The following is a 26,667-nucleotide window of genomic DNA, read 5'->3' as shown; positions in this document are numbered from 1 at the left end:
GGAAAGGTTTGGTAAAAGGTATTTGATTAAAATAATATTTATTTTATAAAATGATTAAATTAAAAACAACAACTTAAATATTAAAGCAATAAATAAATCGCAGTCTACTTAACGAGTACTTTCTTAAACCTAACTATGCAGGTAGGATCTATTATTTAATGAAGTATCGTATCACGTACAGCCCGGGTAAGCTGAAGTGTTATGGCCCACTACCACATTTTAAGTACGCCTAGAACCTTAAAGCCATGGTAAACTTTTGTTTGGCCACGAGCAACAAGAATGTTGCGGGAAACAAGCATAATTTGTCTTTTAGTTGAGCATCAATTGTTTTCGAGTGGCAACATGTTGATGCTTGATGTTGATGTTTATAAATAAAAGTTTACCTTTCATTCGCTAAGCTGAAATGATTCACGGTGCACTACGATTACTTACGTCCTGCTCGTGAAGCGTGTCATTTCAGCTTAGACGAGCTTTTGGTACCTAAAGGCAGTACTTTAATTTGATTTCCAAGCAACTGTTTTAATTATTTACACAATTTTTTGACGCACATCTCATTACTTACAGGTAACCGAATTTAAATAAAATAGAAATGTTCGCAGCAATTGAGCAGCTAATACGTAATGAGTTGAGAAATAGTTTTTTTTTTCAATTTCTTGTGCCAATAGTTAATTGACTCACATAAGCCATAAATCTTCACTATATTGCTTTTTTAATGCTAAACTGATTAAACATTCAGAGACATTAATTTCTTACGACAGTACATAATTAATCCACGTGTGATAAGTTATGGCTCAATTTTCAATATACAGTGTTACGTTAAAACCACAAGTTTTTACTACCATGCGAACAACTTTTACCTACTATAAAGGTAGAATTCCGTGGGTCGCGGCTGACGCAGCCGCGCGCGGCTTACGACAGTCGTCGGCCGCGCGCGACAATAGTCAACCTATGAAAATGTATGGCACCGCTGCCGAGGCTCGCGACAGTCGCGCGCGGCCGACGAATTTTGTAAGCCGCGCGCGGCATTGTGTTGAAATTAGTAGATTTTGTTCGTCCGTTCCCTCTAGTCGAAGTGCTAATTGATATCTTTGAAGAAGAAGAGGATGATGTGTTGCTGTGGCTGTATTATGAAAATAGATTACCAATCGACCCTATCTGTAAAAAGTAGAGATGATGAAAGATACTACCAAATACTGATTCAAAAGCATCTGTATTGTAATGAAAACAAAAGGAAGTTTTGCCGACTAAATAAAAAACAATTCAATTCTGGTTTTACTAAAATTCTATAGATGTTATGAAGCGCTAGACCATATTGAGATGCATACGGCCGCGCGCGGCTCACGAAATTCGTCGGCCGCGCGCGACTGTCGCGGACCTCGGCAACGGTGCCATACATTTTCATAGGTTGACTATTGTCGCGCGCGGCCGACGACTGCCGTAAGCCGCGCGCGGCTGTCGTAGCCGCTATCCACGGAATTCTGCCTTAAGGCCACAAAATAGTTGCGACAGTAATCTAGTGTTCCAAGCAATACACGTCTTGTCATAGAATACGATTAAAGGAGTTTGTGTTTTGGCTTCATACTAAAAGCTATTTTGTATTATGTGGTTACATCTACATACCGTCTTCTTAGAGTGAAAACCTCGAAAATGCATTTTTGCTGAAATTTCTTTTGGGAGATAATGTCGCAAAGCTATATCTTCCACCTAATGTTTCATACGTATTTTGCACTTACGAGGTTTTCGCTCGCCGTCGATATAGTCTCGTAAAGGAACTATTGCTCTTGCATATTTTGGTACAGAATATTATCGTTTAGTCGGAAACTAGAACAGCTAGAAAGTCGTCCCTGTTCCTCGATGAGAGCCCACTCTTCCCGCTTCGGAAGGCCGCAGCACCAACGCCCTTGCTTCTTCCCACGAAGTTAGGGAAGGGGAAGTTGGGGACTCCCCGATGTCTAACGTCCAGCAAGCCTTCGCCAAAGTACTGAAAAATTGAGAAATAAATATGTTATGACTCCAAATTATAATTCTAACAATGTCCTTATTTTTGTAATAGAGAAAAGATTTCGGCGACTGAATGAATGGAGAAAAGGCGGAATTCTTTACGTATCTATCTAATTTATTCACCTGCTACAGTAATCTCCAGCTTTAAGTAAATGGAGATAACTTGAATGTTTTAAAGTTTTAAGTATATTAGGCGCCAAAAATGTATTTATTACTCATTAAAATACTTTAACCTTTTCAATCAACATAATCAACAAACTTTATACTTACATCAGGTTGCTGCTGCTGGAAGCCGTTTAAGGAGTTGAAGCCGAAAGCCGAAGACGCGCTCTGGCTTCCACTCCCGCCACTCCCACCAAAACCACTGCCGAGTGCTGATGCTGACGAAGCCGCCCCCGATCCTGAAAGCCCGGAGCCGCTGAACGAAGCTGCTTGGCTACTCGCCTGACTGCCGCTGAAGCCACTGGAATGGCAAAAATATACTTTTAAATAGGTGGATATACATTTTTTATACTGCATAAGTACGCTGTAATAACATGTAGTTTCTCCTGTATCGAGAGTAGGTTAACCAAGAATTAGAATTTTTGCCCAAACAAAATCATGTAACATCCAACCTACAACTTTGGTTGAGAATCGAAATAAAGCGCGACAATTAAAACTATGCCGAACATGCGTCTGTTGTGTAAAAGGGGACTCTAATTAAAATAAAATAAATTGATGGGAATGACTGAAAACAAAGTAAAGTTTAAAACTCTGTAAATGTCCGGCAGTTATTCAAAACCGTTGTTCTAGTTCCTAATTACTCATGGTAATTTTTACTTAGTTCACTATAATATTACACGGATTCTTCCAAAAATCATATAAAAATGGACGTGGATTTTTTGTTTAAAAGATTATAGTGACACACTCAAGCTTGATCGATTTTAAAACATCATTTGATTATGTCCGAGGTATTATGAAAGAGTGACATTCGACAAATGCGATACGATATAACAAGACGCAATAATATGACCCAGAACTTAAGAAAAGTGTACATATGTACATATGAGTGTAAGTACATAGTACATGCTAACTACCTACATCCGTGTGCCTTAAAAGTAGGTTGTCAAGGAATTGAGTCATATTTGGGAAAACCAGGACTTTTTATACGAGTGCTTTGTTTAACCTTTAGGTCGAGAACTTTAATATTTTATCAGGAACTAGCTTCTGTCAGCGGTTTCACCCGCATCCCGTAGGAACCACGGCACGAACCCGAATAAAAAGTAGCCTATAGCCTTCCTCGATAAATAGGCTATCCAACACTGAAAGAATTTTTCAAATCGGTCCAGTAGTTCTTGAGATTAGCGCCTTCAAACAAACAAACAAACTCTTCATAATATTTATATTTGCTTTATAATATTAGTATAGATTTTATTAGGCAACTAATTATTCACTGTCATCCGGTTTTGATTCTACACAAGACAAGAATGTAGGTGTGTTAAATGGGTAGGCAGGTATGTTTTAAATGTTGTGACAGTTAGGGGATGTTCTCAATTGCCGGGATATTTTATATAAAGGATACGTTAATATTAAAATCAATTCCATAAAATAGATATGCCGAGTTGACAATACCGGTTTTTTTTGCGGATTAAAGTCTAACGCGTAGCCATCACTAATAGTTAGAAACTAGCTGTTGCCCGCAACTTCGTCTGCGTGGGCAATATAGAATAGTCAAAATACTACTTATCCCGTAGGTGTATTCTTTCACGTGACAGTATAATTAGGATTAGCACTTAGCAGTCGCATAGATTCATTGATCAAGGTAGTGTTGTGGATGTGACCATTTATCTAAACAAACGAAGTAAAGTTTGTGACGTTGTGAATATCTCTGGATCCAGTCAGCCAATTTGGAAAATTATAACGTATGGTGCGTAAATAATTTTCACAGGAAACAGTTATAATCTATGTCTATATGCTTTGAGTCTGACAAAGCTGTCATTTGTACATTTTCTGCAGCTGCTGCGACTAATCAGAAGCCAGAAAGTCTGTCAGTCTTACCATGGATATCGTCTTGTGTAGTTGACTGGATTGAAGGTAGCTAGATAGGTAGTCGCTCCAAGCAAAATATTGGTACTCAAACAGATTCGGTGACTGGAAGCCAACACCAACATAGTTGGGGAATAGCTGGATGGATGATAAAATGAGTCATCATCATCAGCAGGCGCATAGGGTAGGATAGTTTCACTACTGGGGAGAAACACTTGTATGACGGGGATTTTCTGTGCACTTACTCCATATGGTAAGGCTGACCCCACATTAGACGTGCGCGATCCTCGGGCGTGTGAGTAGCGCGGGCGTCGCGAGCGCGCTGCGTGAACGTCGCGTTTTGCTGCTCTACGGCATGTGCACGCGAGCACGCGGCGCTCGAGTTGCGTTCTTACCCCTTCGCCCGCTATCCCCGCCGCCCGCTAAACGCCTTAGCAGTTAAACGTCAAGGAGAGCGGCACGTGCGCGCCGCGAGCGCGCTATAGGTAAATGCCGCAGGGCAGCAAAACGCGACGCACGCGCGGCGCCCGCGCTACTTACACGCCCGAGTTCGTACTTGAAACCTGCAGTTTTGCCAAGATTTTCAAAATGTACGCTTGCAATTTGTCATTTCTTGGTGGAGCCAGCAAATCGAAAGAAACATAAGTGTTGTATACTGTGCGTCACTACCACACACACCGGGAAAATTTCGCTCTTGCGGAAGACGTTTATATACCATATTTTGTGTCACACAGGACGACAGTATCCACCGAAACACTTTCAAAGATCTGATGAACGAACAAATCAGACCTGACTTGGTCACCTGGGGCCAATCAGAGCTCTATGAAGCGATCATAAGCTTTGGCTCCTACTGTTATTGCGGTTTCTGAAAATTTATTCACCTCATTCAACGATGAATGTAATTCTGATGGTACTATTAAGAACACTTGCTTAGCGCAGAAGCTGACGTTGGCAGGTCGACTCTTTTGACTTCTCGAATAGGATACCATTGGTTTTTGTGCAATGCACACCTGCAATGCATGCTGGATTAGGATAGGATACAGGTGGATAGGATTTGCAACAGAAAACAATTCTGTCTTTGTGATTGAATGACATCAAACGTAGTTTTATATAAAAGGTGTTTTTTTAGACTTGGCTCGGGTAGACTGAGACTGTTCGTAATCGTGACCAGTGTATTTGCGATCAGAAGTTGAAAGTAAGCATGTCTCTAGTATGCGACGCGCAATGTGTTCGTTTTCAGACGCATAAAGCATTTTACGTGTGTATGGTATTAAATCGAGAAAGCTCCCATTTCTTATCTGCACTTTGTATCTGGGCTTGTTCTTAAAGCTACAGAATCCTACATTACCTACCTACCTCACGCTTAGCAGCGCTTGCGAGAGACAGATCCTCATTTCTTCTAGGATTAAGTTTACATATTTTGCATCAGAAAAAATAATTAAGGTCTACTTAATACTACTCACTCAAAGTAATTTGTTTTAAGGCCACCACATTAGTGGAAGATAAGCTAAACTATGTTTATGAAAAAATCCTGATATGAACTCCATCTGTAACTTTAAATGATAATTAATTGTTATACTAAAGTCATCATTTTTGACATAATGTTCAAAAAATTATTTAGATGGCACCGTTTTAAATTTGGCTGAGAACTATTAATTTTCCTTTCATCAAGGTAATAATTATAATTGGATTTTGATGTGGCACGGCAAACTGACAAACACTATTGAAATGTCTATCGAAAAATTACACTACGTGTTAAAATATGGTGAATTACGGAAAATACACAACTCCATCTGTTGAAATAATAATCCTCTATAAAGAATGTATGGTAATTTATTGTCATTTACCACCTCGCTCCTTTGTCAAATTTTATGTATTTTATTTAACACAGATTACCACAGATGGAGCTACTTTAACCTTGGCTAAACAAAATTTTCATTTTTTTTTTCTTCCGAAGTTACTTATAAAGGTGTGATTTTCTGTGTAAAGATTAATAGGCCGATCAACTAATATAAGTACAACATTCAAATGTACAGTTTTGACAAACAGATTGCGTGTCGTAATATTTTACATCTTGAATTCACAAAATTAATCATATCTTTTGATAGAGTGAATCGATTTCGATGAAACAAAAACTAAGTAATACCCCAAGTTACGTAGAATTTTTGTATATAAGCATTGCCTGCCTTGAATTCGTAGATTTTACGTGAATCCCGAACGAACAAACAGATAAACAGACAAACAGACAAAAATGACAAAAATGATGGAAATGGGTTCTGTTAGTTATCCTTTAACATGCTGGCTATTTTTTTTGTCAATTTCTTCAATGTACAAAAATTACTTTTCTACAGATTTATTATATGTATAGATATGCTAATATGTCATCAGTGTTTACTAACTCAGTTCCACGTTAACACTAAGGTTACTGACCTTCCGAATCCATTGAACGACGACGCTTGGCTGGCGGATTGAGATGCGCTGAACCCTTCATTGAATCCGAACGAGAACGACTGTGATGCTGACTGGCTGGCTCCGAGACCACTTGCACTGCTGCTCACACTTGCAGTCAAACCCCCATTTCCAGAGGGAGCGACATTAAAACCTCCTCCGAAACCAAACCTCGGCTTCACTTGACTAGGCCCTGGAGCCCGTCTCTCGTGCGGTAACAATGTACTCGGATCACGCTCCAAATGCTCTAAAACTGGTAGAACAGGTGGAGTAATCACAGGCTCCAACTTTTTCTCCCGTCTCCGATCATCAGGGAACACGAAACCGTCGGCGGGCGCCGGCAGCACGATCTTAAGCACAGAGGCGAAGCACAAACACGTGTAGATGAACCTCATGGTGTCTTCTGGTGACTACGTGAGATCGTCGATGTATCTTGTTTTAATAGGGTCGCACAAGGTCACCGCCGGTGTTGGCATGCGGCACGCGCCGCAGCCTTCAGAAAACCCACTGCGCTGCGCCCGAGACGACATCCTGCCAACTATCCACCCCCCCCCCTACGTGCCCGAGCCGTAAAAGAAGTGCTCCTTTTTTAAATTTAACGACTTTATTGTGTTCAGCGGTGACGGGAAAATTAGACGGCTTAGGTGCAGCTCGTGATTGGGAAATCCAAGTGTCCTACATATTTGACAGTTAAACAATCCGAGCACGTTGCTTAGCGTGTGGTCAGCCGCGGAAGCTGATGAATTCCGAGGTTTTATTTACCGCGCATCGCATTATCTAAATACATGCAGTCGTGACGTGTGGTCTTCTATGCAAAATATGGAAATACGAATGCTTAACGAACTAGGTATTGATGAAAGCATAAATTACTATATTTATCACACAAAATGTCAGGGGGTTAAAGTTTATCAAGCTTGTTTTTTAATTTAAATACTAAATTAAATCTTATTTTATAATTCTAATCTCTATAAAAGTAGCGGTATTGCGAGAAGTGGTCTTTTTATTTTTTATTAGACTTATTAAAAGTAGTAAACAGGTTTATCTATTTTGTTAAATATTTTTCTTATACTTACCTTACCTTAATGGAAATGATATCTTATTATCTCATTTGATCATTTGTTAAGATATATCAAGTTGTACCTACAATAACTGTTTCCCGAAATAAACTTAATTTCTATTTACAACCAGCCTTCTTGGTCCAACCTTACAAAGAAAAACTACGACTACAGCTTCGAGTCAATTCCTGCAAATCGCGTTAATGATTTTTTACAAAAGCTTGAAACTGTTCTCTCATAACACGGTTGAAGTCGCGGACTACGGCTAGTGGAACGTAAAGCTCTTCAAAAGCAATAATTCCTCTTTGGATCGACATCAATACATCCTTATTACTTGAACCTTGTGAACATCATAATTTACGTCAAGACTAACAAGTAACGGTTAAATCTTTGTCGTAAAATAGCACTTGTTAAGCAGATTGCTCTATCCTATCATATCCTATCATTATATTTTAAGGTTGTCGTACCTAACTATTAATTTTAACAACCCAGTCTCAGAGTTTTTTCAAATCCGAGTGACTGCTTTCAAGTGGATTTTTGACAACGACTGCTACTTGGGTGCAGTCGGTGACGGCTTCACGTATCTCCCAAGCTTTACCAACTTCCAGACTCCATGCTGTTATATGACAGTTTTACAAAACACTCAAAGATCGGCTACCCAGGATTGTAACTCAGAACCCCGGGCACTTCAGTCACTCCTGAGACAACTAGACCAACGGGATATTTGCTGGTCAGAACTCCTATGTATTCGAAGTAATTTCGAACATTCGCTAAAGTCTTCTTCGATGGTTTTGCAGTACAGTACAGTACAGTAACAGTTACGCTAAGAGAAAGAATCCGTGGTAGATACTCGGTGACTTGGTGTGGAGATCAGATGGGGCCTGATAGGCAAAACAGTGGATCTCAACTACATGTTTTCAGCGATAGTCTGAATGCCAGCTCCTGTTTTGGTCTCGCTAAACTCATCATCTTCCGAGCCTTTACCCAACTATGTTGGGATCGCCTTCCAGTCTAACCGGATGCAGCTGGGTACCACTGTTTTACAAGGAGCGATTGAGCTAGGCAAATAGTTAATATAATTTGATTGTTATGTGATGACCCTATCAGTGCCGAAGTGTAAGGTAAGTGCGAACAAGGCCGGGGTCGCACGCGCCGTGTCACGGTCTGCAATCGAAGCACATTATCGCATAATGGTCAATGTTCATCATTCATTGTTATATCGATGTTATCCCTCAACTTGTGATGCTGAAAATTGGTCCCATTATAGTTACAGCCTTTTTGTCGTCCCACTGCTGGGCACAGGCCTCCTCTCACACGGAGAAAGATTGAGCATTAATCAGTCAGAAACCAGAAGCATTAGTCCCATTATTTTTTGAAAATTATTCTCATAATTTTTACAAGAGGTAAGGTTTTCTTACCAAATCTCAAAGTATGTACCTAAGTGCCCTAGCAAAGTTGAGAAATAAAATAACCCTCATTATATCACTGTCGGGTAAAAAAGGCACAGACGTGCCACTTAATTACGACGAATTCGTATTCAATAGAAGATAGTGTAATTTTATTATTTCTTGATGAAGTTAATTTTAGGCCAATTTAAATAACCAGATAATATAATGAATAATCAATGCAAAATATAAAACTCAAAAAATCTATGTATTTATCTATTCACTTATCCAAAAGTCTGGTCAAGCAAGTGACTTAATTATGAATCATACAAGTGCGATTGTCTGGCAAGCATTACAAAAGGCAATCGGACTTAGTCACCGAACCGATGATATCAGAGTTATGGAACATACTTATTTGTGTTACATTCAGAATTGAATTATGTAATTAGAGAATTTTCGGAACACTCAAAGATCAAATCTCGGTGTGTAGGGCAATTAAATGCTTCCTAACATCAATATAATAATTTTTTTTATTTGAATAAAGGTATTTATTTTCAGTATTGACTATACCAACTAAAAATAAATGTGTACAAAATTGAAGCAAGAAACTTCAGTAGATGAAAAATTAATTTTTCTTGAAATAATTTCTATCCGTCTTTATTGTTTCAAGTAAGTGTATGTTTAGGCCAAAACTAGGCATTTCCCTTCGTAGTGTTAAAATTGCACCCTCACAAAGACATAGGTAGACATAAATCGATAAACCTGCACATATACGTACATTGGAATTCGTGAAAGAATTTAAACAGCATATTTTACGCCGCGCCGGTAAAATACCTTTACAGTGTAAATTCTATGTAGGTATGTATTGTGAGTTAATTGAGTTGTGAATACATAAGTATGTACATACCTATAGGTGTAATATTTATTCAGTAACCTGAAAGTATATAAAGTTAACTATACTTATAATATAATAAAGGAGAAATATTTTATTGCTTTTTTTGTTTGTACCCTCAAGGCTGTGAAACTAATACCTTAAGCTACACTCACTACGAAGCAACTCTCTTCCCGAGGAACGTAGACTATATACCCGATAAGCCCGGTACTGGCATTAGTTTCCACGAGACGCAAGTCAAGCAAGGAACAACAAGATATATACTTTTTCATGATAAATCAAAATATACGTACCTTAGGAAAATAAACCTACTCTTAAAAGTCAAAGGCGTGTCGGTATTTTAATGTTTAATCCTAATTTGTCGTAGATGCGTAATTTCACAACGAGCGGCGCGTGCGCATCAGTTAGCAATGACATTGAACGCGTTGCTTAATTTGTTTTACGAGAATTGAATACATTAGCGTTTTATGTAAAGAGTAGAGCACAAAGCTGGTTACTTAAACATGTATCAGATATCAGCACCTTGTAAGTAACTTAAAATTAACTTAAGCTATCATTGAGAATTTTATGAGATGGGCATGTGAAATTTTTGGATAAGTATGATTATTTTTCCGACCCAAATATCGACCAATAGAATTGCACCATTCGACGTCACGTGGTACAACCTACATGGTATTATACTGAAAATTTTTTGAATATTTTCTCTGGTCGTTGCTACGTCAAACTGACAGGTTGTGGCCGACATTTGGGACGGAAAAATAATCTCCCGAATACCACACGAGCTTCATAATTATCTGGCATTTCCCTCAAGGTTCCCTGCAAACAAATAAAGTCGTCAAGTTTTTCAGGAAAAATCACTCGCGCTTCGCGCTCGTGATTTTTTAACCTGAAAAACTTGACTCCTTCATTTGTTTGCAACGAACCTATCGGGAAATACCCGATAATTTTGAAGCTCTTGTGGTATTATAAGTGAAAATTATATTATTATAAATATGAAAACACTGTAGGACATTATGAGCACTTTCAAGGACTGGACAATTACTACATTATTTATTCAAATTGTAAAATAATGTAGTCCTTGTCCAGTCCTTGAAAGTCCTAGCTAAAGATACAGTAGAAGAAATAAATTCAGGTTTAGACATCTACTTTTATGCCAACGGTATGAAGCGAGCTTTACAATAAAGATGTACCACTGATATGTTAGTACGTGTTCAAATTTACATTTAAACCTACTGTTTGTTTATATTTGGCGTTCCAGTGACTATAACTAACATTTAAATAGATTATGTACATAATGTATTGTGGTCACAATAAGAGCTGATACAGGTACATATTATATTTCGAATCTAAGCTTTGTATACTAACGTCAACTGTTTAAATTGGGAGACAGCTTTCCTCTAGACAGTTTTCCTCGATGGGTTAAGGCTACATGATGACACAACGCATGCAAGACGTAAATGATTCGAGTGCTTCAGTTTTAATTTCATTGTGTAAAGTGTATGTATGAATAGGTAGTATTATTGAGTGTTCCAACTTGTACAACCTTGCTTTGCTATCAGTCGTTAAAAAATGTAGTTCTATAAAAGATGGTTTTTGATTGTCACTCCTCATAGATCCCTTCAAAAGACATGTAGATAGTTGCTACCTAATTGCTAGCAGCTGCCATTAGTTGCTACCAATTAAAGGTGTACCTAATAAATAGCTGTCTTCCTTAATAAGACTGTAATGTACCTAATCTCGTAGGTCAAAAAGCAGAAATGCATCTACACCTACTTTTAGTAGTTGCGTGCTTATGCACTAAACCACTGTTTACAATGCTACATACCTTCCTTTGTCTAATAGTTTAGCTGCTTACTATGCAAATGTTTGCAAGACTTAGGTGCTCTGAAGCAATGTCGATCATGTCATGTGGTTGCTCAAGTGTTACAAGCTTGTTTGTGATACGACAGAATGTTGTAAAATTATTTGTGTTAATACTTAGTGACGTGAGCTCATCGGTTAAACATTTCTTCTAGTGAGTATGGTCTTGTGTCATGTCAGAGTTGTGAACATCTGTATGATTTTGTTACATTTGTAAGTATCCATTTATTTCTAAAGGTGATAGATAATCAATGTTCTTCAAAACATGTTAAAACTATACCTAAGTAGGTATCGTTTTCTTTTGGAATTCAGAGCAATTGCTCCGACTAGCCAAGGACAGAAAAACATATAAAAACTGACAGCCTTCAGGAATTAAGAGCTGTCAAAAAAGAATATGCGAGATTTTTGATGCGGGTGTCACTAAGAAGAGCTGTATATAAGATATACTTAATATTGCAGGGTCAGTGGGTCGTCTTAGGGGAGAAAGCCAATTCCTCTATTTAATATAGTCTTTAGAACCCTACACCACTACCGTAAAAAGATTAGAAGCAGTTATGTATAACAAGTTCTACGAAAATGAAGAGGTACCTTCGTACTGTTGCTTCACCTCTCAACTCCCACAACAACAAAATTAGACAAGATTTTGTGGGATCAAGGATCGGGACTTTTCTAAAAAAATACCAGTTATCACCTATTTTTATTTCGCCACACCAATAAAATAAAATGAGTACCAACATAACCTCTTTATAGACGTCACCATCACAGAGAACCAGTCTAAAACAACAACTTCCAAGCATTCTCAGAACATTCTTACCAGCTTAAGATTTAAATCGCGGGCATGCAAATGAGACATTTATTGTTCTCACTCCCGTTATGGTGAAGTCAGATCCGCCTGTCTTGTAGGCATTATAGAAAGGCGAAATAAGATAACTAGTTGGTTTTGACGTCATAAAGACCCGGAATTTCGCCTGTCAATGAACTCAAGGTTTGGGCTTGAGGGATTGTTGAGACGTTGAAAGACTATTTATAGCTGACTCGAAAATATAAGATGTCTTAGGAACAACTTTCAACAATTTTACATCGATCTTTTGATGGTGTATGAGTAAATCCCGTGGAATCAAGGGTGACATATAAAAGTAACCGACTTATTTCTTGAAAATTGATTCATCATAGTTTAAGAATGTTTCTCATTCGGCTTACACGAATTTACGTGAATGAACTACAAAGTTTAAGAAACACTTTAAATCGCTAAAAGAAGGACGTTCATCATTGTTTTTTTATATACATATAGGACCACGTAGGCGCCTACCGTTGAGATCTTTCAATTAACTGTTGCGTGACAAAAATTTTATGCTACCACACAAAATCTCGTAATACACCAACAATTTTCATGTGAGGGAGCTGACGTGTCATTTTCTACGTCACGTTACACGTCACACACCCACACAACTACACTTTTGATGCACACATTCTTATATAAACTTTGCGTATACCTACAGTGTAACAAAAATGTAGAGACCTGACTGTACCAAATGAATCAGCACTTGGCTTAGATAAGAAAACAATAAACTTTTCTATATCCGCTAACCTTGGTAAATATAGACTAATGCCAATGTGTTAGCAATAATAAATCGCCATTTTATTCCTTACATAACGGTTACAAATTACCATCTTTAAATTATTATAGTAACCATTGTATAATGGGGATTTCCTTCTATAACCATTTGTAGCTTCTACCCACCTGTTGGCATAGTTGTCGCAATTGCAAAGGCGGATTTAAGAAAAACTTAGTTGGGTTAGTAAACAGCCCAGTTGGCAGAAAGGAGATTAAGGTTTTATTTGAGTTATAAATTACTTGTAGATGTCACACGTAGGTAAAACACAGTTTACTCAAATACCTACTGCCTACAGCTTCCTTTTGGAGTACATTAATAGACTACTTAGACTAATAAGTTTAAATACCTACCTGTTAGGTAATCATTGATTATATTGGGTTTTTCTATTGCAGTAGGTAATATGGGCTTTTTGCACCTACCAGGCAATCTGACTTGCATTCTTCTGATAAGAACGAAATAATCATTTTATAATTTATTCCACTTTTACTGTTAAGTACCTACTGAATGCCTATTGTTTTAATAAAACATAGATTTTCACAGCTTGCAGAGAAATTGGGTAGGTATATATATACATGGAAAACAAAATGGCTAGAAAACCTTTCCTTTGTATTATTCGGGGATATAGGTATGTATTTTATTTTTTTGGAGAAAGTAGCTTTCTCTAATACCTAAACGTCTTTTTCTTGCCTAGTCCTTGCTGCAAGTGTTCCTAAAGTACCTACAATATACTTAACCCCTTGTATGCCGGTGGTGCGGATCCACGCGGGCACAATTGATTTATCTAATTAGCGGCATTCCAGCAGTTAAACAATATATTTATCAAACCAGTTAACATCTCCCAATATCCCACATTGTTCACAGTGACGTCAAAATTGTATAACACTTTCATGTTGCAACTTCGAAAGCGCATTCATTAATGCAAGGATGCATCGAATGACGTCACGACTCACGTGGCTGCCACCTACCACCTACTAAGTCCAACGCGGATGTATTTGTACATTTTGTACTAAATTACTGTAAACATTGTTGCGACACATTTTGCGTAAGACAACACGTTTATGACGAGTTTACTGACTGGGCTCAAAGTTTGGTCGGATTTGGTATGCAGCACGGCTATGCAAGCAAGATGATCTTGATCATTTGATCAGTCACTCACCAAGAGATGGTGAATGACGGTCCACCAAGCTGATGGGTAGATATTATCTTCTAGGATACAGAGGGATAGGAAGACCTTAGAAATGATGGATGGAGTGCCTGAAGAATGACATGAATCATCATCCTTCGAGCCTTTTTCCCAACTATGTTGGGGTCGGCTTCCAGTCTAACCGGATGCAGCTGGGTACCAGTGCTTTACAAGGAAGGATGAATAATCCCGACTTATTGTGAGTGTCAGTTTGACGAGTGATAGGGAGAAATAGTAGTGGAAAAAATATTTCACCAACCCCTAATAAACAGGACAGTAAGAAGAAGTTAACATTACTTGATTAATTAGTTACTGTTACAGCCTTTATATCGTCCCACTGCTGGGCACAGCACAGGCCTCCTCTCAGACGGAGAAGTTAATTAGTTACTTGGGAAGAAATGAAACTTTACCAGATGCTACAGATTCAAATACGCGTAATATGTACGAACATTTTCCTATGGATCCTCTTCTTCTTGCTCTGCTCCTTTTGGGGCCAATAGTACCACAACAGAAAAAAAAACTGCTGAAACAAAATAAGTAGGTATAGAAAAATATGAAATATAAGACTTATCAGTTTCATTTTCCTTGAAAACTGTACGGTTAGTGCAATAACAAGTCGGATCTAATATGGTCATTAAAAGCCATGTTTGTTTATCAAGACTTAGAGGAGAAATTCTTTGCTTGCATGTTTCTCATAAAGGTATGAGTGTGTGATATGCAAATGTACGTCTGTGAAAATCTTTTTGGAGTGAAAAAGGTAAGTACAAGTAGTGGTTAATGTAACTAATAGATGGATTAAATAGATTATTATTTACTTTACACCATAATTATTTAACAAGAAGAGAAGTGCAATTGGCGGTCTTCTCACTAAAAAGGAATTTCTTCCAGAAAAGCTTAGGATGGAGTTTATCTGTAGTAGCTATTGAATACGTTCAGTTTTGGTTGTACATACTCTAGATTTTATATACCTAAGTGATATGTATACGTATAAATTCCAAAAATATTTAAAATGAATAATACATGGTTTGTTATGGATTTTGTGACAATGATACCTTTAATTGCAAGAAAACATGTCATCGTTAGTTAAGTGTGACGGCAGTCACGGTTTCCTTTATATTGTTTTTCGAATTGAGTGCATTCAAAGTGTTCGGATTTATTCTTTTGCAAGCAAATATTACTTATACATAGGTTTTAATGCGTCTCTTGACGCTTAGACAATAGTGTGTTTGCAAATTGCATTTGGATATTCAAACACATAATTTTAAAAGTATATCCAATTCAGGTTAGGATAAGACTAATTAATGTGTAGTGCGTTGTAGTGTGTCCAAATGACTTTCAATAGAAATAGTAATTAAAAATAAATGCATGTTATTTAACGGTTTAATAATCTTAGTCATGCTAGTGATATGGTAATTATAAAAGTTGGTGGAAAACATGCATCTTATTGAGTTAAAAACAGCAGTGTATTGTGAATCACATGTGTGATGAGTCAGGGCTTGAAGCGGTTTTCAGGTAAGACTGACAAAGACTGCAGACTTATTAATACTCATTTTCTTCATGTCTAAAGAATGAACCTTATAACTGGGGAATATTACTTTCTTGTGTGTGTTAATTTTCTAGGTAAATAAAATATCAAAATCATAATAGGAGTTACACTAATTGCGTTGTCAGTACGTAGGTTTTTCAAGGGTGTACTTTGGTTTGACCAACCGGCATTGAGCAAGCGTGATGATTAACGCTCAATCCTCCTGTTTGTGAGATTAGGTCTGTGTCCAGCAATGGGCCGATGATGATCACAAATTTATATGCTAATGATAGTTGTTAACCAGAAGAGGTTCGAACGAAATTTAAGCACACTTGAAGGACTAATTACTATATCACGAAAATGTGACTAAAAACAGAGGAAAGCTTTTCGAGAGACAGTTGAAAATATGAAAACTGATGGATAATACAATACATATCTCTTGTAGTCCGTAGATCTTGTGCATATCCGAAAATGGCAGAAATATCACAATCCTAGTTCGCTGGACGCTGCGATCGCTCGGTCCCTTTGAACTGCACTGACTTATACTTTTGTAACTATCATAGTTTCATTTGCTTTCTTCTATTATTTAAACTATTATGTTTAACAAAATTATTGTATGTACAATTTATTGTAACTTGTCATAAAATAAATAACAAATACAATTATTTGCATATAATATAATTTTGTCACAAGTTGTGCGTCGTTATATCAACGGATTTATCAAATACTGGTAAAGCACGTGCAACAATACATACACTCAGCGGCACGGAATCTGGCCCAAGCACATTTGGGCCTTATAACCATTATTTAAATGAAAAATTAGAATTTTTATTTTAAAATTATTTAATTTACTCATTTTCCAATGGCAAATGACTAACAAACAACAGAATTGTGAGGATGTTCATTAAGTTTCATTGAGTTAGGAAACAGAGTACTTTACCGCAATAATCACCATAAACTTTTAAATTCAACATTTTTAACAAAACAGAAAGTTATCGAATTTTAATCATGGGTGTTTCTTCCTCTTGATCTGATGACTACCTGCATATGATCTGGCATGCTCTGGATGATGTTTTTATCTCCACCTGAGAGATCTCCTCTCAGGCAGCTACCAGCGCGGTTTTCAGTTCACTGAGAGTCCGTGGTGGGTTACGACTTGCTTGGACCTGTCTTTTAAGCATGTTCCAGACATGTTCTACAGGATTCAAGGCTGGGTTTCTTGCAGGTCAGTCCAATTTTTGAATACCGACCTCGAACAAGTGATCAGTTACGCAAAGAGCTGTGTGAGGTCGAGCATTGTCCTGCATTATACGAAATTCTTCACTTCCTATGAATCCCTGACAGGGTAAAACATGATTTTGAAGGATCTCTTCAATATACCGCACTGTTGTCAGACGACTTTCGACAACCAATAATTCAGTACGGGCTTCTGAACTTATGCCTCGCCAAACCAAGATGGACCCACCATGAAAACTGACTGTTTGCTTGGTAGTGGTGGGAAGAAACCATTCTCCGCGCTTTCTCCATTCACGTTCACGGCCGTCTGGAGCTCTTAAGGCGACTCTGCATTCATCGGTCCATAAAATTTTACTCAATTGGTCGTGCGTCCAATTTGAATGTTCTCTTGCAAACCTAAGTCTGGCTATGCGATGGTGCAGGAGAAGTTCCGGACCTCAAGTTGGTCTTCGAGCACGCACATCCTGTTCCTCCATCCTTCTTCTTATTGTAGGCTTACGGACGTTGACTTCTCTTGCTGTTTTCAAAGGCTGGCGTATCTCTAACGCAGTGAGAAACCGATTTTTCATTTATGCACGTACGATAAATCGGTCGTCGTGCGCCGACGAACACCTTACACCCCCACTTTTTGGTCTTCTTGTGTAAAGGCCAGTCTGGTCATACATTTTTTATGCATATCTTTAACTTTTACGCAGTGCACTTAAAGTTTCAACCATATTCCGCTGCTTCCGCCCTTGACGTCTTAGCAACACTACTTGAGCAACTTGAGCTGCAGCAAGGGTAATTTTCAGATCAAATTGTGAAAAAAGGAGAAACAAAAAACGATCATAATCATAATTTTTTTTTGGAACGTGCTTAGTACTTCGGCAATTTCTATCTGAATTGAAACTTAACTTTCCGCTTTGTGTTCCAACAACGGAATCTGTTTCTAGTGTTATAAAAGTTAAACAGACACGCATTTTTCTGTATTTTAATTATCAATTACGAAAGGACTAACAATATGTCATATGAAATTAGAATTTACAACAGCTATCTGGGCTGATATCTACTTGTGTTTGTTTGGGCCAAATTCCGTGCCGCTGAGTGTATATTGATCATAATAAAATTATATATTTTTCAATTCTGAAAAAGATTTCGGCGTTTAGGTCTAAAAAGCACCCTTGAACTTCCTTTGGGCTTCTTAATTTCATCCAATAAGGAAACGACATAAGAAACTATTACCAAATAAAAAAAAATATATATAAAACAAACCAATCTACTTAGAAATCGTACTATATATTTTTGGTCTCATGAAGAAGAGCTGGCAAGAAACTCCAGGACTCTTTTTATGTCGGGGTTGCCTACTTGTCTAACCAGAGTGATACTGTTTTACATGGAGCGACTGCCTATGTGACCTCCCCAACCCAGTTACTCGGGAAACCCGGTATACGTTAGAAAACAAAAATCAATACCCTCAAATCGAATCTGGAATGTCAGATTCAGTAGTGACCTTCAGTGCTACTTGGTTACAGGTACAGTGAGCATTTAATTTTATATAGCCTTTAATAAAACTGATACCCGTAACTCAGTAATAATCTAGATTATTTCAATAGCTTGCCATACTGCCAATAGGCGTTAAACACACCATGTGTGGGGGCATTTAACCTTAGATCATTAGCCAAATGGAGCCGCAATGTGTCCAAATCTCTTTGCAAAATTCATTCAATAAACTCGCCGGGAGTGAGGCAAATGTAAGAAGTACTGATAGCTCATTCATTCATTCATTTTCGATCACATAATTACGCACGCACACGACCAAATTGACGCACATATGTACATACGAGCAATACTAGGGTGGTCTCATATCCTTAGCATAGAGGGAGGCACGGCAATGTCGCCTCCGGTTGGTTAAACGCTCCGAGAATTAAACTAAATAACTGTGTTGTATTTTTCAGCATCACAATTTTCCATGTAAGGCCTATTCGTCACACTATTTGCACAGCTTGGCTGAAGAACAACAACTATGCATGATATTTAAAAGAACGAGCATTGTAAGGTGTTCAGTTATTCACTGTTGGTTAATGCGACGTATATTGTGAATAGTTTGCTGCCTGTAATAAAATCTTGGCCATATAATGGCTGTCACGACTGTTCTAATAGTCGCTTCCTTGGTCGCCATCGCTAGCGGTAAGTGTTACTCATTGAATCCTTTCTTTGTTAGGAAAAAAGTGTTACAGTGAAAATAAATAGTAATTATATTATGAAAGATTGTGTTTCGGACTCAAACAAAGACATTATAGTTGAGTCAAAGTTGATTAACTTGTTAACTTATATTTTATTTAACATCGTTTGAAAATTTACAAGATTGCAGTAAATAAACTTTGAAATGTAAAAAACATTACAATATTTTTTGTATTTGAATTCAAATTGTACTGAAATTCATAGAAAGGCTGTATATTTCGTTTACACAGCTCGTTTGTCTATTGCGTATGTGCAGTTGTGTAAACATAGACAAGACACAGGTAGATTCTTAATACGAAGCAACTTTTAAAGCTGTAGGTGTTTTTTTACGATTTATTTCACATATTTCCAAATTAAGAAAAGAAAGTTGTGCGGGACGGACGTAGCTCAGAAGCAGGTACTATGGGGTGGCTTCGAGACGTTGACGCCCCGTCGGTCGCTGGTTCTTGGACGTCTGGGCGAGTGGACTGTATTTACGATGTGGCGAGAAACAGGAATTTCAGAAACAAGAATACGTTTAGACGGGTTTTAGACTTTCTGCTACTATAGGTTCAGGAATGCCGGTGAAATAATAAGTCTTCATATATTTTTCAGGAGTCTTGAAGGGACGAGCTTCGACGCACTTACCATACTATAATTACACTATTTACTTTTCACTATTTACTTGTTATACTTATCAAAAAATCCATACCGATGACTACGATTTGTACGGCGGCGCTTGCGCACCGAATGAGCTCGAAACTTTACCGTGACGAGCACCTCGATTTCTCGTCCCTCCGACCAACCTCAGTTTTATTGACCTTTCAATTTAACAGCAGTATTACAAACAATTGGTACATGATATCATTGCAGGACACATAGCGTCAGACGCCCCATGAAGTGCGCTACTGAACTATACCACACACACCCTGCATACCTTCAGGGCTGAAATACTATAACCGAATAACTATAAAAAACTATGTGAAATCGGCCCTTATGTGAAGATTATCTCGAGATAAAAAACAAACTATGGGGGGTATCTCGATACGAAAGGCAGTGTGTGTTAGAGCATTTCATGGGCTATCTGGCGATAGTAATCCTAACAATGTGACCTAAGCCCTAGTATTGTTAATTTGCATGTGAAATGAAAGTCAAAGCACAGACATTATTTATTGTTCTATAACTTAAACTATTAACAATATTTCTATAAATTAAGTTATTTTCTATACAATGAGACCTAGGCTTTCAGTTAAACACTATTTCACTAATGAAAGTCTAGGATTTTCGCTATCGAGAAACGTTTACATGGGTAAATCAGGCCTTAAACGGCAGAACTATTATGTTTATTATACAAAACTATGTAGGTTAAGGTTACCGCTACAAAACTATTACAATTTGGTATCAAAAAACACTATAATTTACAAATTAAAGCCCTATCAAAATCTGAACAGAATTCTATAACAATTTAGAAGGAGGGTGCACGTGAAAAACATACCTTGGCGCGGCTCACGGCACCTTTTGCTCATTACCCTCATCACAAAATTGTTAGAGTATAAATAGTAACGCGCATACACGAACACTCAGGCATTATGATTTTGCACTCGCGGCGCACGGATGCGTCTGTCGCGAACAAAAGTCTTTTGTAAAATTACCAAATATTTACTTTGCGATTGCAATAGAAAATTATTTAAACATTCATTGATCATGGTGTTATGCTTTTAGCTGGATTTCCTGGCTTCCCATGGCCTGACAACGACGATGTATTCCCACCGTAAGTATTAGAAAATTATGTCATATGGGTACAGTTCCCAGTTCCGATGACAAATCCCACCATTATGTACAAAATAAACAAGTTTTGTGGCTAAAGATCTTGGAAGTCAACAAAATTTGTGTAAACCCAGGCTATCTTGGACAGACCTGTCTGACCACCACTCGGATCCTATTCGTGTATTAGGATGCGTCCACAAGGATAAAGAACCAAAAATAGAAAACAAGACAATTTCTTGCTTTGCCCTAAACCTCAAACGTAGTCGAGTAAAGGTCGAGGGAAGATCATCATATTGATTAAATTGCTCCTCTAATTTCTATATTAATTGTTTCAGACTTCCCGTACCGGTAAGATATTCACACACACAGACACAACACACACATAAACCATAGAGTAACGAGCATAGTTCGTCTTTGTTATTATTTGCAGATGTTCCGTTTCCCCCCTATACCCAGACCCCGATCAATGAACGGAATGCCCAATTTTCCAATGCCCTTCTTCCCACCGTTCCCGAAATTCAAATTTCCAAAAATGCCGACATATGAGGATATAGCGAATGCAAAGCCAGGTCAAGGAGGTACATACACCGGTGTTGTCGTCAGCTCGAAGTCTGAAATGAGGAGGGATGAAGAAGGGAACCTGGTCAAAACAGGCGGTTCCACCATCCTGATCAACAATGATGGAAATGTGAAGATAGAAAAATGTACGTATTTTTGGTTAAAAACTAATTTGATAAATTTATCAAGTAAGCATCAAAATAAACGTGAAGTTACAAAAATATATTTTCCGTAAGCCTGAATTTAGTGGCTACGGCGTAGGCAGTAACATCCCTATACGCCACGCATCTCGCTACGAATCTCCCCGTAGTAGTTATACAATTTTATACTCTCTTTTAGTTATTTTTCGGGAGTTCAAGCCGTACTGTAAACAATGAAAATTGACAATAATATGTATATTAATTTTCAGCCGGAGACTCGCCACCAGAACTAGCAACAAGGTAAGTGAAAATTAATTGAATTTTGAATATTTGTTATTTTGAATATTTGTTATTTTGAATAGTGACTGGAAAGAGTATTTTAATCACATTATGTAAAATGTATGAATTGTTTCCCTAAACGATTTTAATTTCTGAATCCATGTATGTTAAAGTAAATGTTATGAAAGACTTCTTTTTTTGTTTCAGAAATAACGGGGTAAGAAGCTATAACAAAAGACTTAGTAAAAACGGAACTTAATTAAGTAATTCGTGCGTCACAATAATATAAGTTTACAATACAATTAACCCTTATATTAATAAACAAACATTTTGTAACCACAGGAAGATGACGAACAAATAGAAAATAAAAACGAAAATACACAAAGCTCAGAGAGCATAGAAAGCACAGAATAAGGTAAAAAAGCAAAACAAAAAAACTATGTCTAAACTGTCATTTTTCTACAAAGACGAACTATACCTTCTATCTTACAAAACTACTCGAACACTATACACCTTTTACTAATCTAATCTACTTACTAACTATGTGCTATCTAATACTTTTTCGAGGTATACTGGAAGCGCCACTGTTTTGAAACGCACCCGATGCGATGGGGCAATCTAATGAAAGTCAAAAATCATTCATTTAAACTTGGCTGCAAAACACCACTTATTATTTCTCGGAGCAATTATTCCATTATTTCCATTATCAATTATTCCATTATTTCCATTATCAATTGTTCCATTTAGTAGCAATTGTTATCGGGAGCGCTACTAAACAAAACGTGGCGCTTTGGGGAATACCTCACTTTTTCTACTTAAACTATTGAATTGACTTTTTGGGAAATGATAACTAAAATATCTTGTATTGTTTCAGTTCTTTGAATTCGACGTCCCACAGGTAATGACGAATTTTAAATTAGTTGATTATTGTTTCTTTTAAGTAACGCTTGGCATAATCAGTGCATGGATGGGTGACCAATGTAACCATCTTGTTACGACGAGTCATATGGACAACTTTGGCTGTTGTAATGGGTTGTCGAAACCAAAAAGTCTGACAACTAGTCTTACCAAGGGGTATCGTGTTGTGGTTCGGTAGGTTGTGGATGTCAGACAGATAGTTGATTTTTTTTTTCTTGTTACATGTTAAGCTCTATTTTTCCATTACGGTAGAAACATACTTTATTATAACGAGAACCAAAGTAACATTTTTATATTAACTGCATTCCAAAAGCAATATTGGCCATATTGTAATAGATTTTGGAACGAATTGTACAGAAATGAATGTAGTAGTATATATTATAGGTACAGCTGGTATTAAATTGTGTAGCAGATTATATGTATAAACACATACATTGGATTATCGTTGATTATATGATTTTCTAACCATTTTCACAAGGTTTTACCCGCGTTTCGTGCGGAATACTGTCCGTACTGGGATAAAATATAGCCTGCATATGTCACTTAGGAAGAGCTCTTGCAGTGAAGCTTAACAACAGTGAAAGAATTTTTCAAATCGGTTCAGAAGTTTCGAAGCATTAAGGGCACAAAAAACGAACAGACAAAAAGTGTTTCCTCTTTAATATTAGTATAGTATATATTTATGTAGTTTGCGATATAACTATTATCTTTGTTTCTTTCACAGCCCAAACCGCTTAATCATAATAATAGGTTCAAGAAATTCGAATTCAACTTCGAGCCACTAAACCCTGAGAGGCTCAAGAAAATTGTACCTGGTGAAAATGAATACTTCAAAGGAAAATCTGTCAGAAGCCACAGCCATAGCTCCAATGTTAATGGCGTCGTTAATCAAGAAGCCAGTGTTATAAGAGTAGAAAATGACAATGGTAAAGTAAATGAAGAAACTATATCGTTCCGTAAAGGCCCTGAGCGGTAAACCTTTTTTGTCGATACTTTTTAATATATTTTTTAGGTTTCACTTAGTTATTTGAACCAGTGATTAGTCATGAACTAACTTTACCCGCAAACTGCAGATTAAACAGTCGGCCGATAGTTTTTTTTATGTTTTTTGATTCCAATCAAAGTTTTCAGTCGTTCTGATACCGGCTTAATGCCTTATCTTTGTAATATGCGTACCATTCATCGTCATGCTGATTTATGAGCCCAAGGAAACTATCGACCGACTGAAAGTCTACAGTGTATGGTAATACTATTATAATGTAATTAATCGTAATACAAGCATAATCAATTAATAAACTTTTTTTAAGTTTTGTATTTATGTAGTTAAGCATTATCAAAAATTCTGTTGTGAAATTGGAAAAGAAGTTGCATTGAGATTTTTTTATGAATTGCTTAAAGTTATGGTGGAATAAGACAACTTGCATCTTCCAGTTTTGTAAATACAAGTAATTTTGAATGTTATTTCAAATATATTCTGGCGAACTGCATAATCATTATTTTTGTAATTTTATTCTTGACTCCTAACTTTTTGTAAATAAATTCAAGTTTTATTGTGTGTAATTTATTTGTAAATTACTGTTATTATATCATTAGCAGTTTCTTCAAAATTAAGATAAAGGGAGCTTCTGGGGAACTGTGACGTTTGGGTAGTCGTAACATAGGTACATATCAGTTTTTTATATAATTTAAAATAAGTGTAGGTATTGATAATGAATAAATAACATTACTTTCGTTCTTGTTTTATTTTATTTGCCTTTTTCCTTGAGAAGTTCAAATAGTACGATCTTCCGAAAAAACTCAGTTAAGTTCAGAGTAGGTAAGTTATATCGGGTGTGTCGTTCATAATCACATTCAATGAAATGCGTTAATATACTGGTTAGAATATGTCGATTAACACAAAGATAAAAGAAAAATATGTAAAAATAAAAAAATGATTTTTTCAAACAAAGTAAATGGAATAAAAATGTGCAAAAATTAGAACACCATATAAAAGTCAGTCATTACAAGCAACTGAAATTCTCCCTTGAAAACTGACAGCTGTCAACTGATCAAAACATACGATACTCCTAACTTTATCTCTGCTTTACACATGATGTAAATTATAAAAACGAAAAATGACTCCTGTGGTTAAACCACTGAATGGATTAGGTTATTTTTTTACAATTCGCCATAGAATATCATAAAGTATATGCGATATGATTTAATGTGATTGTGAACGACACACCCGATATAGGTAGGTACATATATTCGAAGGTGAATATTTAAGTAAATACGGCTCCGCTTTCTTTGAAACGACAACTACTTAACAAACAATGAAAGAGTACCTAATTTTTGTATCCTTATATGTTATTAAGCAGTAAGAACAGTTTTTACACAAACTATTTTGATATAATCGAGTCTCTAATATTTCCGCCGCCTATTTGAACACGCAAAGCAATGCACAGATTGTCGTAATGCTATTTCACAGACATAAACCAAAATTGCGGATTGATATCATTATAGGTAGATACAGCAATATTGTTATTTCTTACCGAATTAAAAATACACGTTTACTGTAGATGTAAAAGTCTACACTACATAGGTAAATTACCTACATTATGAGGTTAGATTACTTAGAATTTTTTTTAGATCCTTGGCACCGTTGTACACGTTCAAGAGAAAATAACGAAATAATATTCATTGAAACCGGAGCTTACATTTTGCAGCATATTAAAATATCTAAACTGTTTCAGTATGTCAGTATAGAATTATACTCTATTTAAGAAGGCATTTAACTAAAAAACTTGACCTTTAATGAGATAATAGCGAGAATCTTGACATGACTTTTCTTTTAAAAATCAGTTAAAAAATAAATTCCATTTAACAAACAATGTACTTACAAAATAAATAATTAATCCACTATTATTACATGGACATAGAAGTTTATTTTCTTGGTACATAAGTATCTATTTGTGTAAAAAGTCAAATTAAGACTATTTATCTTTAGTTAAATATCTACTCAAAGTATAGTTGCTTTTGAGCGATCACTCCATATATTGCTATTGAATATACGAAGGCAAAATTCCACAGCATTGATTTATGCAAATCTTCTTGATGTAAGAAGATTCAAGGCCTGTGCTCTGACTGACTGAGTTTCTGACAGTCGGTGACTATTAAAACGCCTGAAAAGATTGATATATATTTTTAAAAGTCTTTTATAATTTCCGATAGAGTTCAGTCGACTTTATGAATAAATTCCTAAAAGCGGCTCAAAAACCGGCCAAAAGATAGTTTCCATCATTGTATTGATCATATGAAAATTAAGTAATATAAGTCGATAAATTACAAGCCTGATTACATATTATGGAAAATCCCCAGCAAACATTAAATAACAACTTAAAATAATAAAACCTAAAATAACCTACAACTATTGTCAGCACGAACGGTGTCTATTTTATCTTGAACTCCGCCAAAATTTGGATTTCGACAAAAGTTGAGAAGAAATGATTCATTTTCGTGTGCCAAAATATACTGGTGATATTCCATTTGTGTTAAACACATGTTCAAAATATTCTAAAGCCTTTTGTTTTTAAACCAACAT

The 26,667-nt window shown here is 36.7% G+C and overlaps 2 protein-coding genes across 2 annotated transcripts; one reads left to right on the top strand and one right to left on the bottom strand.

Annotated features, from left to right (window-relative positions):
- Positions 1-21: 21 nt before the first annotated feature.
- LOC110383843 (spidroin-1) lies at positions 22-7,019 on the bottom strand. The gene is made up of 3 exons (XM_021344763.3): positions 6,457-7,019; positions 2,272-2,464; positions 22-1,981 (listed from the first exon to the last, which is right to left on the bottom strand). Exons 1-3 carry the CDS (start codon positions 6,867-6,869, stop codon positions 1,811-1,813), a joined length of 777 nt encoding a protein of 258 aa, XP_021200438.3. The 5' UTR covers positions 6,870-7,019; the 3' UTR covers positions 22-1,810.
- An 8,803-nt stretch (positions 7,020-15,822) lies between these two features.
- Positions 15,823-24,818, top strand: LOC110383840 (seroin). Its single transcript, XM_064042986.1, has 10 exons — positions 15,823-15,977; positions 19,161-19,392; positions 21,148-21,196; positions 21,528-21,540; positions 21,623-21,896; positions 22,160-22,190; positions 22,377-22,386; positions 22,512-22,580; positions 23,044-23,067; positions 23,812-24,818. The coding sequence occupies exons 2-10, from the start codon at positions 19,341-19,343 to the stop codon at positions 24,061-24,063; spliced, it is 774 nt and encodes a 257-aa protein (XP_063899056.1). The 5' UTR covers positions 15,823-15,977; positions 19,161-19,340; the 3' UTR covers positions 24,064-24,818.
- Positions 24,819-26,667: the final 1,849 nt, after the last annotated feature.

This window comes from Helicoverpa armigera, chromosome 3, assembly GCF_030705265.1.
Source record: "Helicoverpa armigera isolate CAAS_96S chromosome 3, ASM3070526v1, whole genome shotgun sequence".
Taxonomy (NCBI): Eukaryota; Metazoa; Arthropoda; class Insecta; order Lepidoptera; family Noctuidae; genus Helicoverpa; species Helicoverpa armigera.
The sequence above is the reverse complement of the archived record's forward strand: the minus strand, read 5'-3'. Positions and strand labels throughout refer to the sequence as shown.

What these genes read in the sequence shown, in the direction of transcription:
- LOC110383843 (XM_021344763.3), bottom strand. Translation starts at nt 6,869, where the DNA reads ATGAGGTTCATCTACACGTGTTTGTGCTTCGCCTCTGTGCTTAAGATC. An exon ending in TCGTTCAATGGATTCGGAAG is followed by an intron (nt 2,465 to 6,456) that starts GTCAGTAACCTT and finishes TTGCCATTCCAG; the next exon opens with TGGCTTCAGCGGCAGTCAGG. An exon ending in TCCAGCAGCAGCAACCTGAT is followed by an intron (nt 1,982 to 2,271) that starts GTAAGTATAAAG and finishes TCAATTTTTCAG; the next exon opens with TACTTTGGCGAAGGCTTGCT.
- LOC110383840 (XM_064042986.1), top strand. Translation starts at nt 19,341, where the DNA reads ATGGCTGTCACGACTGTTCTAATAGTCGCTTCCTTGGTCGCCATCGCT. An exon ending in CTTGGTCGCCATCGCTAGCG is followed by an intron (nt 19,393 to 21,147) that starts GTAAGTGTTACT and finishes TTATGCTTTTAG; the next exon opens with CTGGATTTCCTGGCTTCCCA. An exon ending in AGAGCATAGAAAGCACAGAA is followed by an intron (nt 22,581 to 23,043) that starts TAAGGTAAAAAA and finishes GTATTGTTTCAG; the next exon opens with TTCTTTGAATTCGACGTCCC.